Source organism: Myotis nattereri (assembly GCF_964212035.1).
Source record: "Myotis nattereri genome assembly, chromosome: 7".
Lineage (NCBI taxonomy): Eukaryota > Metazoa > Chordata > Mammalia > Chiroptera > Vespertilionidae > Myotis > Myotis nattereri.
In genome coordinates, this window is record NC_138082.1 from 42,472,131 (window position 1) to 42,490,924 (window position 18,794).

Consider the following 18,794-nt stretch of genomic DNA (forward strand, 5'->3'; position numbering starts at 1 on the left):
AAAGGGTCGCGACCCACAGGTTGAGAACCCCTGGCCTAGACGGAAGGGTATTTCTGGGGTGTAACATTTTGAGAGCAAAGTGTATTTCTCTTTTTCAGTAACCAGTTTGGAGTTCTTGGAAGAAAGAGATTTCATTTTATTTCTTTTCTTAAAAATATTTTGAGCACTACAGTTTCTGAAAAAGGGAAGCAGTGTGGGTAATCAATTAAATACTTATATATCACTAAATATAAAGGTATATATATATAAAAGGCTAATATGAAAGTATCCCCTTGGGAGTTTGACTGGGAGTTCGATCGCTCACTATGATGTGCGCTGACCACCAGGGGGCAGCGCGGAATGAAGGCCCCAGCCAGTGGGCAGCAGCCGGGGAAGGAAGGCCCCAGCCGGCAGTGGAAGGCCCCGATCGGCCCTGATCACCGGCCAGGCCTAGGGACCTTACCCATTCACGAATTTCGTGCACCGGGCCTCTAGTCTATATATATAAAAGCCTAAGTGACCAAACGACTGGTCGATTGGTCGCTATGATATGCACTGACCACCAGGAGGCAGACACTCAACTCAGGAGCTGCCCCCCTGGTGGTCAGTGCGCTCCCACAGCCAACCTCCTGCGGTCCCTCACCCTGGCAGGCCAAACCTCCCCCAGGCCGGCCAGCCCCAACTGGCCTTGATTGGGCAGCCGGCCAACCTCCCGTAGCCCAGACTGGCTCCAACCCGGATCACCAGCCAGGCCTAGGGACCCCACCCGTGCACGAATTCGTGCACTGGGCCTAGTGTATATATAAAAGGCAGTGAACGTTTTTTGTTACTTGCTTGATTTAAAGTGAAGCCAATGTTATATCTTTATTGTATCCTTATTATAAGGCAAAAAGCACAGTGAGACAGTTATTGTCTGGCACCAATCAAAGGTTATAAAAGAAAACTAAAGGCACTTTTACTCACTTTAGGCAGAATAATCATTTTTAGAACTTTTATTTCTAAAGAAAGCAACAAGATGTCGCCAAGCAAGTATGAAGATTTAGAGAATATTAGTAAAAGAAAAAACCTTGGATGTCATCATATCCAGCCATCTCATATTACAGATGTGGTCACCAGAGCTCAAAAAAGAGATGTCAAATTTCCCAAAGAAACTGTTAATATGTCACAGAAGAATTAGACTAAATTTCCTAACACTTAGCCAAGTGCTCTTCTGACTATTCCATGATCCTCTCTGCTTTAAAAATCTTCCACAAATTAGAAAACTGTGGTACATCTACACGATGGAATTCTATGCTGCTGTAAAAAAGAAGGAATTCTTACCATTTGCAACAGCATGGATGAAACTGGAGAGCATTATGCTTAGTGAAATAAGCCAGTCAATGAAAGAAAAATACGACATGATCTCACTCATTTATGGATAATTAAGACCATTATAAACCGATGAGCAAAAATAGATACAAAGGCAGAGCAACATCGAGCAGACTGTCAAACTACAGCGGGAAGGCTGGGGAGGGTTGGAGGGGTGGGTAAGAAATCAACCAAAGGACTTGTATGCATGCATATAAGCATAACCAATGAACACAAGACACTGGGGGGTATGGGAGGCCAGGGGAAGGTCAAGGGGAGAAATAAAAAGGAGACATATATAATACTCTTTGTAATACTTTAAGCAATAAAACAATTAAAAAAAATCTTCCACAATAACCCTGGCCAGGGGACTCAGTTGGTTGGAACACAGTTTTGTACACCAAAAGATTGTGGATTCCATTCCTGGTCAGGGCACATACCTAGGTTGCGTGTTCAATCCCTAGTCAGGAGGCAACCAATTGATGTTTCTCTCTCTCTCTTTCTCCCTTACCCTCTCTCTAAAATCAAGAAAAACATACCCTTGACTGAGGATTAAAAAAAATTTTCCAGGAGACCAACCAAAGGACTTGTATGCATGCATATAAGCCAAACCAATGGACAGGGACAACAGGGGGATGAGAGTATGAGTGGGGGGCGGGGAGGAGGTTGGGAGTTATTGGGGGGATGAGGACACATTTGTAATACCTTAACCAATAAAGAAATTTAAAAAAAAATTCCACAAGGTCAAATAAGTAAATAAGATGAAATACATTCCCCTGATCACCCCATGATGAAAAGACTAATACTAGAGATATGATAAAATGTAAATATCTTAACAGAAAGTGCCATTTCATCTACCTATAGAAGCCCCCTCCTATGAATGAATGTATATCTGTACGTATGTATTATTGTAGTCTCTACAATATTTATCTGTTTGTCTTTCATAGTCTATAAAAATAAGGTAGATATCTATCTAGGTGATACTTAAGTATATAATACAGTCATTTTAGGAAGCAGGTAGGTATGGCTTCTCCTTATTTGCCAAAGATATCAACTTCAGTATTAGATTACTAACCATTTGGTACTAGAGGCCCGGTGCACAAAATTTGTGCACGGGGCGGGGAGGGTCCGTCAGCCCGGCCTGCACCCTCTCCAATCCGGGACCCCTCTGGGGATGTCCAACTGTCTCTCACAATCCGAGACCGCTGGCTCCTAACCGTTCATCTGCCTGCCTGCCTGATTGCCCCTAACTGCTCCCTTACCGGCCTGACCGCCCCTAGCTGCCCCCCTGCTGACCTGATCACCCCTAACCGCCTCTGCCTCACCCTGCACCCAGGACCCAGGATTCCCTCCTCCAGCCGGCTGCAGGCACCCAGGACCTGTGCCGGCTTCACCCAGGCCAGCCGCAGCCATAGGGGACCGTGGACGGGTGACCTCGCCCAGGCCGCAACTGCAGGCGCCCGAGACCACGGGGCGGGCAGCTTGTCCCTCTCCCATGCTGCAGCCACAGGCATTGGTGCCTGGGATCGAGGGGCGGGTGGCTCGTCCCTCTTCCGGGCTGCAGGCACAGGCACAGCTGCTGGCACCCCGACCACAGGGCGGGCGGCTTGTCCCTCTCCTGGGCCGCAGGCGCAGCCGCTGGTGCCCGGAACCGCGGGGTGGGCGGCTTGTCCCTCTCCCAGGCCAGGCTGCAGCCTGGCTGGTCCCCATTTCTCTCTCCCCAGTGTTGAGTGTCTGAGCCGTTAGGGCATGATGGCATGAGTGTGTGACGACCATTTGCATATTAGCTCTTTATTATATAGTATGTGTACTTACATTCTTTGTATGGCTACCTAGAGAAAAAGGATAGATAGAACCCAATATAATTCATTTCTCCAGAATTCAGTAAAATTAACAAAAAAAAAATGAGTCAGCTAATGAATGGCCTTCAAGAATATAAAATATGTCTATGTTTACAAGTCTGGAAATTATTTTATGGAAATGTTTTAAAATATATATTCATAAACCTATAAACACAAGGTGGGGCAAAAGTAGGTTTCAAGTTGTGAATATGCAAAACAGTTTATATCATATATTTTTTGAAATATATTAAAATTTAATCACTCATAAAAGCTGTAATTATTATTATTATATTATTTTCCACATGAATATCTGTAAAGCTACTTTTGCCACACCCTCTATAGAGTATTCATATAGAATTTTAGAATTTTCAATGTGTATGGAGAGAGCATCTTCACAGCTTTTGACAATTATTACTACCCTCAAGAACATAAGATGGAAAAAAATGTTTAACACAAGTTATCATTACAATGAAGAGACAGGTAAATGTTTCCCTAAAAAAAAATGTAATACACTTATGCCCATCAGTTATATTCAACAAGATTTATTCATAAAAGAATGACTCTATGTTATTATTGCTCCAGAAAAAGCATAGTTATAATATTCCATATCAATTTTACTTAACATTTATCAGCATTATATTTTATATTAAAAATATCTGAATCGCCGAAACCGGTTTGGCTCAGTGGATAGAGCGTCGGCCTGCGGACTGAAAGGTCCCAGGTTCGATTCCGGTCGGGGGCATGTACCTGGGTTGCGGGCACGTCCCCAGTAGGAGATGTGCAGGAGGCAGCTGATCGATGTTTCTCTCTCATCGATGTTTCTGGCTCTCTATCTCTCTCCCTTCCTCTCTGTAAAAAATCAATAAAATATATTTAAAAAAAAAAAATATATCTGAATCATCCTTATTTATTTTTTATAAATATATTTCTTTATTGATTTCAGAGAGGAAGGGAGAGGGAAGAGAGAGAAACATCAATGATGAGAGAGAATCACTGATCGGCTTTTTCCTGCACGACCCCTACTGGGGATCGAGCCCGCAACGCAGGCATGTGCCCTCGGCCGGAATCCAACCTGGGACCCTTCAGTCTGCAGGCTGACACTCTATCCACTGAGCCAAGCCAGCTAGGGCATGAAGCATCCTTATTTAAAACTGTACTAATACATGACACATAAAAAAGCAATACTGATTATGAAAAATAGCAGAAAGGCTAAAATCTTAATAGAAAGTATCTTAAAACTTGTTAAAACAAAAGGAACTAAAAACCAAAAACATTCAGAAATGACATTAAGACTTGTGACAAGTTAATTTAACTATTTCACAATTTCTCTTCTTCCATATTTATAATAGGACAATATAATTTAGAGAAGTCTGTTTAATAATAAATGGGTCCATCAATATTAAAATTTGTTTTGTGAAGAGGAAAACAGTCCTGTGTAAAAAAGAACTGGCAAAATCTAAGATTTTCTATTTTCTTAAAATCTACTATTTAAAACAATTCCTTAACTTTCCAGTAAATATTTCTGACCACAGAGCTGAAATGCATAGAGAGGCCCACCACAGTACTGTCAAGTTTGCAATTTTACTTTATAAAACCATAGGGAAATTCTTCAAAAAGTAAACAAAAAATATACGCATTTTAAAAATCTAGGTACAGCCCTAACTGGTTTGGCTCAGTGGATAGAGCGTCGGCCTGCAGACTGAAGCGTCCTAGGTTCAATTCTGGTCAAGGGCATGTACCTTGGTTGCGGGCACATCCCAGTGGGGGTGTGCAGAAGGCAGCTGATGGATGTTTCTCTCTCATCGATGTTTCTAACTCTCTATCTCCCTTCCACTCTGTAAAAAAAAAATCTAGGTACAAATTGGACTAGCACCAAGTTTGTCAGTGTATAATAACAGAGGAGAAGAAGACACTTACCAGATGGAGACATATATTCTGCATTTGCCCTACAAACTACTTTGATAGGCAGATTACACATTTGCAAAAAGGCCTGTAAATCAAGAGAAATACAGTAAGCCTAGGGAAAGTATATGCATATTTGAACACAACTTTTTAAAAACTTCTTTTCTAAACTTAAGTAATCACTTAGATAATAGTAACACTTTATTGGAAAAGAATATATCTATTGAAAGTGAAAGATTTGTATTCCAAACAAAAATAAAATATTTCCCTACTGAAAACCCAGTATGATGTAAACACCAGTGAGTGTATGAAGCTTAAAGCGTTTATACATTTAAGACTGGAAATGTAAATTATCACATTTATTTTACTGTACTTATTTACATAAGTCAACAGTACTGTACACTGTTTTAATTTTCTTTAATAGATGGCAAAAGTCCAATTTTTATAAGGTATTATTACTTAATTTCACTATTCTTTCTTGTCTTAGGAAAAAGCTCTCAAAATGTTATTTCTACTATTTTAAAGTTCTCCCCAATAATACTAAATATCCTAACATGTAGTTTTTATGCTCACTAATCACTTACTAAATATATAGTTTATTTTTACTTTGTTTAAAGTAACAAAAATTTTAAATATTTAACAATAGGAAATGGGTAAATCATTTATGATAAATCCAAACCATGAAATATTATACAATGTTAAAAATCACACTTTTAAATAAAGAATATTTTATGACAGGAAAAATATCCATATTATAATACTAAGTGAAAAAATATAAAATTGTATTGACAATATATACTAATTCATTTTTAAGTGTTTTTAAGACATCAGTAAACTCTCTGCCAACCTATATGCCTTCCGACAGATTCTCTCCACTGTTTTTTTGTAACACTCAAAGGTTACTCCCCTTGTTCTCTTTTCTATGACATCTAGGTTTCTTTTTCTCCACTCACTATATTTACCTATCTTCTTTCTATAAAATTGTTCAATTGGGGTAGTCATCCTTTATAATAAAAGGCTAATATGCAAATTGTCCCCTCTACCAGGAGTTCGACCAGGGGGTGGGGCCTGCCCACCAACTGCCTGCAGCCACTCCCCCCGGCCAGCCACAGCCCCTCCCCCTAACTGCCCTTCGGTCCCCCCACCCTGATTAGCAGCAGGGCAAGCCAGCCAGCCTCCCATATCCCCTCGGCCCCCACTTTCTATTCCCCACCCCCCAGCCCTGATCAGTCAGGGCAGCCAGACCCCACCGTGCACAAATTGCACCAGGCCTCTAGTATATCACAATGGTTTTAATTACCACATACAAATTAGAAAACAAAGTTTTTATCTATTTCAAAACTGAGGAAACTGCTATAAATAACAGTCAAATGTCAGTTGAGAGAAATTAATAAATAACAAGGCTAATACTTATATTAAGACTATTAATAGACCAGCCTATCCTAGCCAATAAAGATTTCTCATAGGGCTGCCTATTGCAATTCCTTCCTCAGTTTTATGTTGGAAATCAGTCTTAAGATTCTTTCAAAGTAGTAAGAGTGTTCAACAGTGATTATTATCTTATACGAAGAGCTCTATTTACCTAAAAATATGTCAATTCTATTCTTTAAGTCTGTCTTCACAAAACTCCAGTCTTCTAGAAATGCTCCTCTCTAAAAATAAACCACACATGACTCTGATCCCTCTCTACTTATACCCTCTGATTCCTTCATTGCTCTAAAATTTATGTCTACATGTCTGATGTCAAGTAAATGTAGTATCTTAGAGAAGCAAAGAATAGATTTGAATTTTTGTAATTCTGTCACCCCTCCAACCTCCCTCATTTTCCTACAGCTACTGTAAGATAGTGCACTACTTATACTAAGCATTCAATACTTAGTGACTGAGCCAACCAAAGCTCTCAGAGTTTATTGTGGCAGAGGTGCAATTATCTCCCTATATATGTTCCCCCACTTTCTCTACAGTGGTAGAACCCATGAGTTATATCTTCACACGTGATTGCCTGAAATAAGAACTTTATTTCCCAGGCTCTCTCGTAACAGGGTGTAACTCATGTGGAAAGATTATTAAAACACAGTTTGCTAGGAAGAGAATTAGAGAGGATAAATTTAAACAGCTCTTTCAAGAAGACTAGTGAGAAGAAGGAAGGAGGGATTAAAAAGGTCAACTCCCTTCCATTATATATGCAACTGCACTGATGACGAAGAAAGGCTGAGCTCATTAAAACATAAATAGAAAAAAAAGTGGAAATAGGCTGAAATGACAAGAAACAGTAGAAAAACTGACATGCAAAATCCATGCGAAGGTAAAAAGGAATGGAATAAAAGCACAGGTGGAGAGAATTTTTGTCAAAAAACAGGACACTTTTTCCACTGTAATATAAGGGGTGGTCGGAAACAGTGATGAAGACTGCAGTATAATAAGAAAATTAGAGCGTGCTCATATTCCGTGATTAACAGGAGAAATCATGTGCTAAGAATGAGGAACTAAGAGAGGATTGAGGCCCTCAAAAGAAGAAAGGAATCTGAAAAAACTGCTTATATCTTCTCAAAGGTGTAAATAATAATTCAGTTGTTAGTTAACAGTCATATAAAAAATAGTAAATATGGTATACTGCACTTTCCTATACTACATGCATAGTGGCAACTGTACTAATCAATGTTCCAAAAGCTGTATTTCACAAAAGTGATTAAGCAAAATTTTAATGTTCTGTAATCAAAGCCATACTTCTAGTCCTGTTAATTTTTTACCACTTTACTATAAATACAAACTTAATTTTGTCCAATTTAACATCAATTTTGTCCAATTGATGGAATAACTCTGCTTAGCCAAAGATTAGTTTTACAATATTTACTATAATTACTCTTCATCCCTGATTCAAAATACGTTTTCTGAATTAATCTGTACTTCACAAAGAAGTCTGATGTCACAAACACAGTATTTTCATCCAAACTTTCAAAATACAAAATAAAACAATACTATGATTGTGTTCAAGAATATAAAAATTCTAAAACCAAATCAGGCTTTGATTCAAACAGTATTACCCTTTCTCTTGTAGGATGGAAGAAAATCCCAAAAACATTCCAAAATAGTATTTTCATCTTTCATTTTCATTTTCAATCCCCTATCGGCACTCCATTTACTCCAAATAAAACAGGCATGAAACAACAACCTAATACACATTTTACTTTCAATCTGAAATCGAAATCTGCATGTTTTTATTCTTAGCTAAATCCAAAGGAAAATGTAGTTCTAATTATAGTAAGAAAACTTAGGATAACTCACCTAAGTCCTATTCCTCAGTTGGATATTTTATTCCAAACTAATTCAAGTGATTCGCAATATAAAGTTTTTGAGTCAAAAACTTACTACATTCTATCAGAATAATGATGTATAAACTGTGCTGTCCAATATGGTAGCCACTAGTCATCTGTGGCTATTTAACTTAAATTTAAATGAATTAAAGTTGAATAAAATTTTAAATTCAGTTCCCCAGATATACCAGCCACATTTCAAGTGTTCAAAAGTCACATGTGGCTACTGGATATTATATTTATGGAACAGCACACAAAACACACACACACACACACACACACACACACACACAAAACCCACCAGAACATTTACATCATTGCAGAAAGTTCTACTGCACCCAGTGGGTCTGTAACAATGGTAATCAGTGTATTAAAGACATCTTAGCAAGAAAGGACATGAATAGCAAATAACTCCGCTCTCTTTTCAAAGACCTGGAGATGCTAAGGTACAATTACATTCTTTGAAACCAGACAAGCATGTTCTACTGAAACACTGAGAAGCCCAATCTTGAAGGCCACCCCATCTCTTTTACGGACACAGGTGACAGAAGTATGTACAGATCAATATCATCTTTGTCAACACTTTCCTGGAGGTCTGTAATCAAGGTGTTAAGAAACTAATATTATACAGAATAAAAATACAATCAAGGATAGTTTTATCTTTGGTGATTTCTATCCCCTACATCTACAGCCCACACCAAGTGAAAAGTCAATTTAACCGCCTGGTTAAAATAAGCAGCTTTAAGAAGCTAAGAAAGCCATCCAATCAGAGCAGTATTATCTTTCTGAAATTTTGCTGAGACATGAGTGACATGAAAAAGCCACTGCCTGCAGGAGTCCTTTAAAATCTCAGCAACTATGTATGGCTCAACCTTCAGGAGATTAAAAATAAGTATGCAGGTCTCTTATAATTAATACAAGTAGGAAAGTAGAATAACATTAATGAGAAAATCAAACAAAACAATACATCTCAAGTATTATGCATATCTAGTTTCTTCAAGTCTTTATTCATGGAGAAACATACTAATAATATTCCAGAAGGAAATGTAGGGAGGAAATCAGTGAAATTAAATTCAAAGCCAAAAAGTCATTCAGTTCTTTTACAAAAAACAATAAATATGATAGTTCCTGACAGAAACAAGGAAATAGAATCCACAATATTAAAAACGTTAAAATATCAAATATTCTTTGATTTAATTGCATTATTGCTTTTCAAAAAGATAACTAAAAATAGTTCAGAAAATGGTGAAAAGGGCTCAACCTCAGTTGAATGGAAACACAGCCAGCCAACAACAGGCCTGCCCTGGTGGCTACATTTACACAGGGAAGATGTTGCCTCATTAAGATGCTATCCTTACCATCATTTAGAGCAATTGACTTTCTGTTGCTGACTCATAAGCCATACCACTATTATGACTGGGTGAACCATTAGCACATCCCCACTCCTTAATTGTCACTGGGTAAGTGCCCTAGCAGAACTTAATGGATCCTAACAGAAGACAGATTTAAGAAGCAAGTTGTTTAAATGGAAGACTACAATATCTTTGAAAAATGAAAAGTCTCTGCATCAGTTTTAAAAGTCAGTATAGAACAAAAAGGAGTTAATAGAGCAGAGCCTCCCAGTGAGACATCTCTCAGTGGAGTCTTAGTGACTGACTGCTTGAGTTGAGAAAGTTCCTTTATCTCATAAGCATTCTGATTTCTAAAATGAAAACAATATATTAAGCAGAGTAACTGAGGTACTGTGTGTAAAATACCACTTAAAATCAAAATAGCAAAATTGTACACTAAGCTAAAAATCTCTAAATAGATATTTAAAGGATAAATAAGTCAACACAACACAAAGTACTTTTTTAAAGAATAATGTAAAGAGCAAATATATGTCTGTTTTTAATATGTATCTCATATAATATAAAATCTTTCTACAAGGCAAAAACAAATGAATAAAGATATTGACATAAACTTTTACTTTACAAATAATTTTTCTAAGTAATACACACTGATGAAACTGATAAAAGGCCTCTACCTCCAGAATACACGCTCCATTAGTACACAATGACCATGTCTATCTTATCCAGTACATTATCCTTGGCATACTACAGTTCTCAATAAATATTTGCTTAATGAGTAAGATATTGATATTCATAATAACAAATGCAAACATAACTTCATAGATAACTAGTAATATACAACAAAGCTCACTGTTTTTAAAAAATTAGATGTGGGAGGAATGGGGGGGGGAGCATCTATAATACTCTCAACAATAAAAATTTAAAAATAAAAAGTCTGCAACCCAGAAGAGGGCCCTCCCTCACCAATGCTGCAACCCTGTCTTGAACTTCTAGCCTCCAGAACTATGAGAAATAAATTTCTATTGTTTACATGCATATAAAAAACTAGATGTAATTCCTGTTAAATTCAGAGAATTTTTTAAAAGTCAATAATATTACAAATATCAATAAACAGATAGTGTTTTAGGAAACAGTAATAGGAATTCAACTTAAAAAAAAAAAGCTGTGCAGAAGTAATCAGAAACCACAATTCAATAAGCATAAATAAGCTTTAAATAGAGCAAATTTGTTGCCAAAAACATAAAATGCTATTGAGAGCACATCAGAGGACCTCCCATAATACAACTTTCACCTGAAAATTATTCCTGGAATATTTGAGTCAATTTTAGATACATCAACAGCTGACAGCTGTAGAAAAAAAATCAAGTTCAGAATAAAAGCAACACAAACAATAACCAGAATAGGAAAAGATACAAGCTTTCCCTGTTAGAATAAATGAAAGTAAGTTGTAGGGTCGAAATTAAGCAAAGAGATATAAAATAGGCAAAGGAAGAAAAAGAGTAATTCTTGTAAACCAAGAACCTAATGCAATACCAGTTGCCTGGCTGGCACTCAATGAATAATTTGGGAGTAAAGAAAAGAAACTACTTTTTTTCCCCCCTGAGGTCCTCTAATGAATGTTTTAAAGTTTTGTTATTTACAGATAAAATAAATATTCCCAACGGAGAAAAATAATAAAAACAGAAAAAAATTGAAATTCTTAAGATAAGCTAAATCGTAAATGGCAAGAATAAAATGTATTCCTTTCATTTTAATAAAATAATGGTAACTCAATATTGAATCATTTACCAATGAGCAGTAACAACAATCTTCTTTCCTCTCCTTTATTCCAAAAACAAAATGAGCATTGGTCTTACAAGTAAAATACATAACAATATTCTTTAATTGCACTAAAAGAAATTCAACATCGCTTCTCAATCCTGTGTAATAAAAGCCTAATGTGCAAATCGAGCGGCGGAACAACCGGTGGGATGACCAGTCACTATGACGCGCACTGACCACCATGGGGCAGACGCTCAATGCAGGAGCTGCCCCCAGCCCACAGGCCCAAGACCAGCCAAGGAGGGTGCCAGCAGGGGCCCCCGATTGCCCCTCTGGTCGCCCCACAAATCGGCCCTGATTGCCAGCCAGGCCTAGGGACCCTACCCAGGCACGAATTTTGTGCATCAGGCCTCTAGTAAAGATATAAAAGTAATTCAATAGTTTAAAGAATTATATTTAATAAGTTTTTTAAAGACTGGATGCTTTATACTAATTAATTTTGTGGAATTTAAGGAATTATAAATATAGCTTCTTAAAAGTATGTGCATCACATTAACAAAGTTATCCAAATTCTAGGTACTGGACAATCAATCCATTTTCAGTACAACCAGGTAAATCTATCCTGACAGCAGACCTCAAGTTTTCTTCTTTAAGACAAAGCTTTTATTCATTTCATAATTAAATCTGAAATATTTTATGTAAAGATTCACCAAGGACTATTTTAAAGTGTGCAATGCCATTTTCAGGACCCAAAATGAAAATGGTTCTGAATTTTAATTCATATCTTGTTTTACTAGGATACAAAGGAAAACTATGATGACAACTGAAGAATTATTTTTCACTTTACTGAAGAGGCATGTTTTAAAATTAAAAACCATGAACAAATCTATCTACAAAATAATTCATTTTTATATCAAACAGCTGCAGATCTGGTAATTGAAATAATATATCTAAGGTTACAAATGAAAAGTGTTAGGTATCATTCTTGAAATGACAGATTAAGTACCTAATCCAGTTAAAGTAATAGCCATATTTGTAGTTTAACATAAATTAAGACCTTAATTATATTTGTGACTATTTTAAACAAAATAACAAACTCCTTTGTACCTGGGAATGTAATTTATAGCAAAGCCAGGTTCATTCTCCAAACCAATCTATTTCACACTGCAGAAGTACTTTGGTATAATGGTATAATGTAATTCTTGTTGTAGAATGTTGAAAGAGTAGATTCACTAAAAGCACAGAAGAGGTTTGAAGATAAATGAAGATGCTATTCATTCAAGGGTAATTTCATCTTAGAACTATATGAAAGATGTTTCACTCAGACGAGTAGTGTATGGCCTCAAATTTAAGTGTATTTTCAGCTCAAATACAATGCTGCTAGATCGATTATGTTGATACTGTATATCTAATAATGAAGAATTCTAGCCTTTTTCTGTTTAAAAAATTGACTGTCATTTTTCTCATCTTACTGCTGTCTTTATTGCTCTGTTTAACAGCAACAAATTTTGAAATTCTGGTTGCTATTTACTTTTTAAACAAAAAAGTATACAATCGATGTTCTTACTTGCAATCTCTCAGAATTACAGGAGTATGATTTTTTTGCTAAATTAAGTAGCTATTTATATTAGTAATCCATTACCTTATATAATCATTTTACATTATTTCACTAATTATTAAAAATAACAACTCTAATAGCCACCTAATTCTATTTTGAATATTCTTCATTTTCACAAATCTGGTAAGATTAATTTAAATATTTTATATAACAATACCATTTATGTGCTAATGAATTAATATTAATAATGAAAATTCTGTTTGTAACTTAAGTTTTATATATTTAAACTAGTGGCCCAGTGCATGAAATTCATGCACTGGAGGGAGGGGGTCCCTCAGCCTAGCCTGCCCCCTCTCACAGTCCAGGAGTCCTCAGAGGATGTCCCACTGACAGCTTAGGCCCGCTCCCCATGGGGAGCGGGCCTAAGCCGCAGTCTGGCCTCCCTTTGCGGGAGGCGACCTGGCTGATCAGGGGAAGGCGCCGCCCCCATCACCCCGCTGCTGCTGCCACTACCAGTCGCCACAGCCGCCGCAGCCGCCAAGGTGTTTTCATCAACACGGACTCCAGTCCCTTCATCACGAAAAAATAACAACTTTCTTTAGGCATTTTCAAGATGTCTCTTTCATAGAATATGACATTTCATTTTTATCCTCACCTGAGGATATTTTTCCATTGATTTTTAGAGAGCGTGGAAGAGAGACGGAAAGACAGAGAGAAACATCACTGTCAGAGGCACACTTCAATTGGTTGCCTCCTGCATGAGCCCTGACCTGGGCCCGGCCAGGGAAGAGCCTGCAACCTAGGTACATGCCCTTGATCAGAATCGAACCCGGACCCTGCAGGCCGCAAGCCAAGGCTCTATCCACTGAGCCAAACCAGCTAGGGCAGGATATGACATTTCTTAGCCCCTCTAGCAACGGACCTTCGTTTTTTCCTCCAGGAGTGAGGTGGAAAAACCCTAGATCACCTTCTTGGATTCTTATTACCCAAGTTAACAAGAACACTGTGAGCTGCGAACAGGGAGCTTAGCCAATGAGCTGTCAGAAAAGGTGTTTCCTCTGCAGCTCACTCACAGAGGCGGGACTGCTGCACGCTGCAGCTGGCAGGCACCCTGTGTGTGTCTCCACTCCGGGCCCGCCCCCCTGTGTGTGTGTCTCTGCTCCAGGCCCGTGCCAGCCCCCCCCCATTCCCCCCGTCCCCCCTGCCGTGTGTGTGTGTGTGTGTGTGTGTGTGTGTGTGTGTGTCTCTGCTCCGGGACTCCAGCGGCCACGCCATGGACCACTAGGGCCGGGGGCGGGCCATCCTGTGTGTTGTGTCTCTGGCTCTGGGCCCGCCCCCGGCCGCTTCTCTTGAGCCGGTAGTGACTGTCACGGCGTCCTGGCCTAATTTGCATATTACCTCTTTTTATTTATATATAGATAGATTATTCCAGATTATAAGCATAATCACAAAAATGCTTTTTTTGGTATAGAAAAGGTGATGAGTATAAAATATTCAATCTAAAAAATTTCAACTCAGTGATATCAAGGAAACATCTGCAGCCTCCATTTTGCTCATTTTAGAATACTGAAAAGGATTTTACAAGTCCCCTCATATAACAAACTAGAGGCCCGGTGCACAAAAATTTGTGCACTCGGGGGGGACGGGGGGGTCCCTCAGCCCGGCCTGTGCCCTCTCGCAGTCTGGGACCCCTCGAGAGATAACAACCTGCTGGCTTAGGCCTGCTCCCAGGTGGCAGAGGGCAGGCCCAATCCCTAGGTGCAGCCCCTGGTCGGGCTCAAAGCAGGGCCAATTGGGGAGTTGGGGCACCGCCCCCTGTCATGCACAGAGCAGGGCGATCGGGAGGTTGTGATGCCACCCTCAGTCACGCTCAGGGTAGGGCCGATTGGGGGGTTGGGGCACCACCCCCGTCACACTCAAAGCAGGGTCGATGGGGAGGTTGCGGCGCCACCCCCTGTCGCGCACAGAGCAGGGCCAATCAGGGGGTTGGGGCGCCGCCACTCTCACACTCAGGGCAGGGCTGATGGGAAGGTTATGGCTCTACCCCGTCACACACAGAGCAGGGCCCGTAGTGGGGGGGGGGGGGTTGGGGCGCCGCACCCTGTCACACACAGAGTCGCAGGGCGATCAGGGGGTTGGGGAGCTCCCCCCTATCAGGCACAGAGCAGGGCTGATCAGGGGGTTGGGGCGCCTTCCCCTGTCATGAACAGGGCAGGGTGGATAGGGAGGTTTTGGCCCCGCCCCCTGTCACACACAGAGCCGCAGGGCGATCAGGGGGTTTGGGCGCTGCCCCGTGTCACGCTGATCCCGGTGCCGGGAGGCCTCGCGGCTCCGCTGATCCCGGTGATGGGAGGCATATTACCCTTTTACTATGTAGGCTAGAGGCCTGGTGCACGGGTGGGTGCCGGCTGGTTTACCCTGAAGGGTGTCCTGGATCAGGGTGGGGGTCCCCACTGGGGTGCCTGGCCAGCCTGGGTGAGGGGATGATGGCTGTTTGCAGCTGGTCACACCCTTCAGGGTGGGGGTCCCCACTGGGGTGCCTGGCCAGCCTGGGTGAGGGGCTGAGGGCTGTTTTCATGCTGGGGGTGACTGAAGCTCCCAACCGCTTTTTTTCTTTTTTCTTTTTTTATTCTGGGCCAGCTTTAGCGCTGAGGCTTGGCTCCAGCTCTTAGGCCTCCACTGCTGAAAGTAGGTTTCTGGCCTTTGCTTACAATGTTGCGATCCTGCTGGCTGAAGCCCGGGGCGGATTAAAGCAGGTTTCTGGGGGTTTGTTTAGCTTCTATATTTGTTACATAGTTGCTTAGAGTTGCAGCTCAGAGGCCTGCAGCGGCAGGCGGGGAATGTTGGAGTCCTCCGTCACTGAAGCAAGCAAGCCTCATGTTAGTTTCAAGCTGCCTGGCTGTCGGCCGCCATCTTGGCTGGCAGTTAATTTGCATATTGCCCTGATTAGCCAATGGGAAGGGTAGCGGTCGTACGCCAATTATCATGTTTCTCTTTTATTAGATAGGATGTTTACCAAATTCTCTCTACCCCTTAGTTTTCCTTTTCTTCTCCTAATCCTTAAAGTAAATACAGAAGCCTCATTTTGCAGAGGATGAGCAAAGTGGGAGGGGTGAGCAAATGTTAAAAAACTAAAATTTAGCACTGGTTAGGTAGCCCAGTTGGTTAGAGCATCATCTGATACACCAAGGTTGAGGGTTTGATCTCTGGTCAGGGCACATACAAGTAATGCCTAAGTAAGTGGAACAACAAATCGATGTTTCTTTGTTTCTCTCTCTCTCCTTTCTCTCCAAAATAAATAAAAAAGTAAAATAAAATTTTCACTTTATGAAATTTTAAGATACCAATTTTTAAATGTTTTCCATAAAATATTAATTCTCTATTAAAATATATCCACAGATATCATCCTACATGTATTTACATCAGATTTAAATTAAACTATAGTAAGACAAAAATTGCATACAACCATAAACAACTTGTTTCAAACAATGTATCCAACTAAACTGAAAATTCAAAATTATTTCCTTCAAAATTCTGCAAGTAAGCTGTCCATTGTGGCCATCTGCTATACAGCATTTTCATAATCACAATGCAACAACAGACATGCAGTCCCAAAGGAGAGAGAAATATTCCTCCCTCTGTTCTTCCCTAATCACTACATTAGGATATTACTATTTAACTACACACCAAAAACAGGTTTCTTTTTATTTACTTACTTTTATATATTTTTGTATTGATTTCATAGAGGAAGGAAGAGGGAGAAAGAGATAGAAACAACAATGATGAGAGAGAATCATTGATCAGCTGCCTTCTGCAGGCCCCACACTGGGAATCGAGCCCACAACCAGGGCATGTGCACTTGATGGGAATCAAACCTGGGACCCTTCAGTCTGCAGGCTGACGCTCTATCCACTGAGCCAAATCGGCTAGGGCAAGCAGGTTTCTTTTTAAATTATCTTCTCTAAAACTGACTAGAAAATAACATTTTATCATATAAAGACATTAAAAATATGTATATAAATCTTTGAAGCCAAAATAGGCACTAATTCAGCATTTAACATCATGTTTCTATTGCTTTTACTTTTTTCCCATTTATTACCAAACTTGGACTTCACAATAACTCATAATATAGGTAAGACTGCTTTTATCACATTTCAAAGATCCAAAAACTAAGACATATCTTTCTGTCACAACTTAATGTAATCTATAAAAATAAGATATAATTGGCTAGGAAATGTCAGAAATAATTTTTGAATTAAATGCATACACACACACACACACACACACACACACACACACCAAATACGCAAATTGTCCCCTCAGGAGTTCGACCGGAATTCAATCGCTCGCTATAATGTGCGCTGACCACCAGGGGGTGGCGTGGAATGAAGGAAGGCCCCGGCCGGCAGCCAGCAAAGGGAGGCCCCGGCTGGCAGCCAGAAGGCCCTGATTGGCCCTGATCACCAGCTAGGCCTAGGGACCTTACCCGTACATGAATTACGTGCACCAGGCCTCAAGTCTATATATATGTATGTATGTATGTGTGTGTGTATATATATATATATATACATACATACACACACACACACACACACACACACACACACACACACCTAAGTGACTGTTTGACCGTTCGACTGGTCACTATGACACGCACTGACCACCAGGGGAAAGACGCTCAACGCACAGGCATGGAAACATGGAACAGACTGATAAATCTCAGAAGGAAGGGGAAGGGAAAGCACGGGAAGAGGTTAACCAAAGATCTTATATGCATACTAGAAGCCCGGTGCACATATTCATGCACCGTGGCGTCCCTCAGCCTGGCCTGCAGGGATTGGGCCGAAACCAGCAGCCTGACATCCCCGAGGGGTCGTGGATTGAGAGAGGATGCAGGCCAGGTGGAGGGACCCCACCAGTGCACAGATTTGTGCACCGGGCCTCTAGTTTTTGGATGAAAATTTAAAGATCTGTATCACTGGACTGAACTGATATGCAGCAGTTATGAGTGTGAATTCTCCACTCAGACTCTCTGGGTCTACGTTCAAATTCTGCCAAGTACTACTCATATAATTTTGAGTCAATTGCTTAACTTCTCTGCCTTAGCTTCCTAATCTGTAAAATTAGAATACCACTACCTACTTCATAGGGCTGCTGTGTGTGAGGATTATCTATGATACCTGGACTACACATAACAACACCTGGCACACAGAGTAAGTGCTGTGCAAATTCTTGCAACATTATTATTATTGCTCTAACATTATGCACAGAATGGGAATTATACTGGCACCTACCTCATATAGTTGTTATAAGAATTAAATGAGTTAATAAGAATTAAGTGCTCAGAACAGTGATAAGCACTCAATCGATACTGTTGTATGTTTACCTACACAGTTTCTGGGATCTATGACCTTGAGTAGAGTTTTTCTAAGCTTCAGTTTCTACATCTTTAAAATGAGCAGTGTTATGGTTAGGACTGAATGAGATACTTTACATAAAAGCTCTTAGTAGAGTGTCCTTTACAATAAAAGCATTCAATTTTAAAAGAAATCTTATTCAGTACTATTAAATACTAGAGGCCCGGTGCACGACATTCGTGCACTGGGTGTGTGTGGGGGGGGGGGGGCGGGGGGGTGGCCTCAGCCCGGCCTATCCCCTCTTGCAGTCCAGGATGCCTTGGGGGATGTCCACTGAGGGGTCCTTAGCGCTGCGACGGAGGCGGGAAGGCTCCTGCCACCAC

General features: G+C 40.2%; 1 protein-coding gene across 1 annotated transcript in view; it reads right to left on the reverse strand.

Annotated features, from left to right (window-relative positions):
- Positions 1–18,794, reverse strand: part of MTX2 (metaxin 2) — a 66,284-nt gene that overhangs the window by 16,515 nt on the left and 30,975 nt on the right. The window contains exon 4 of the mRNA XM_081095621.1: positions 5,085–5,157. Coding sequence (XP_080951747.1) covers positions 5,085–5,157 — 73 coding nt within the window. The remainder of the gene's footprint in view (positions 1–5,084; positions 5,158–18,794) is intronic.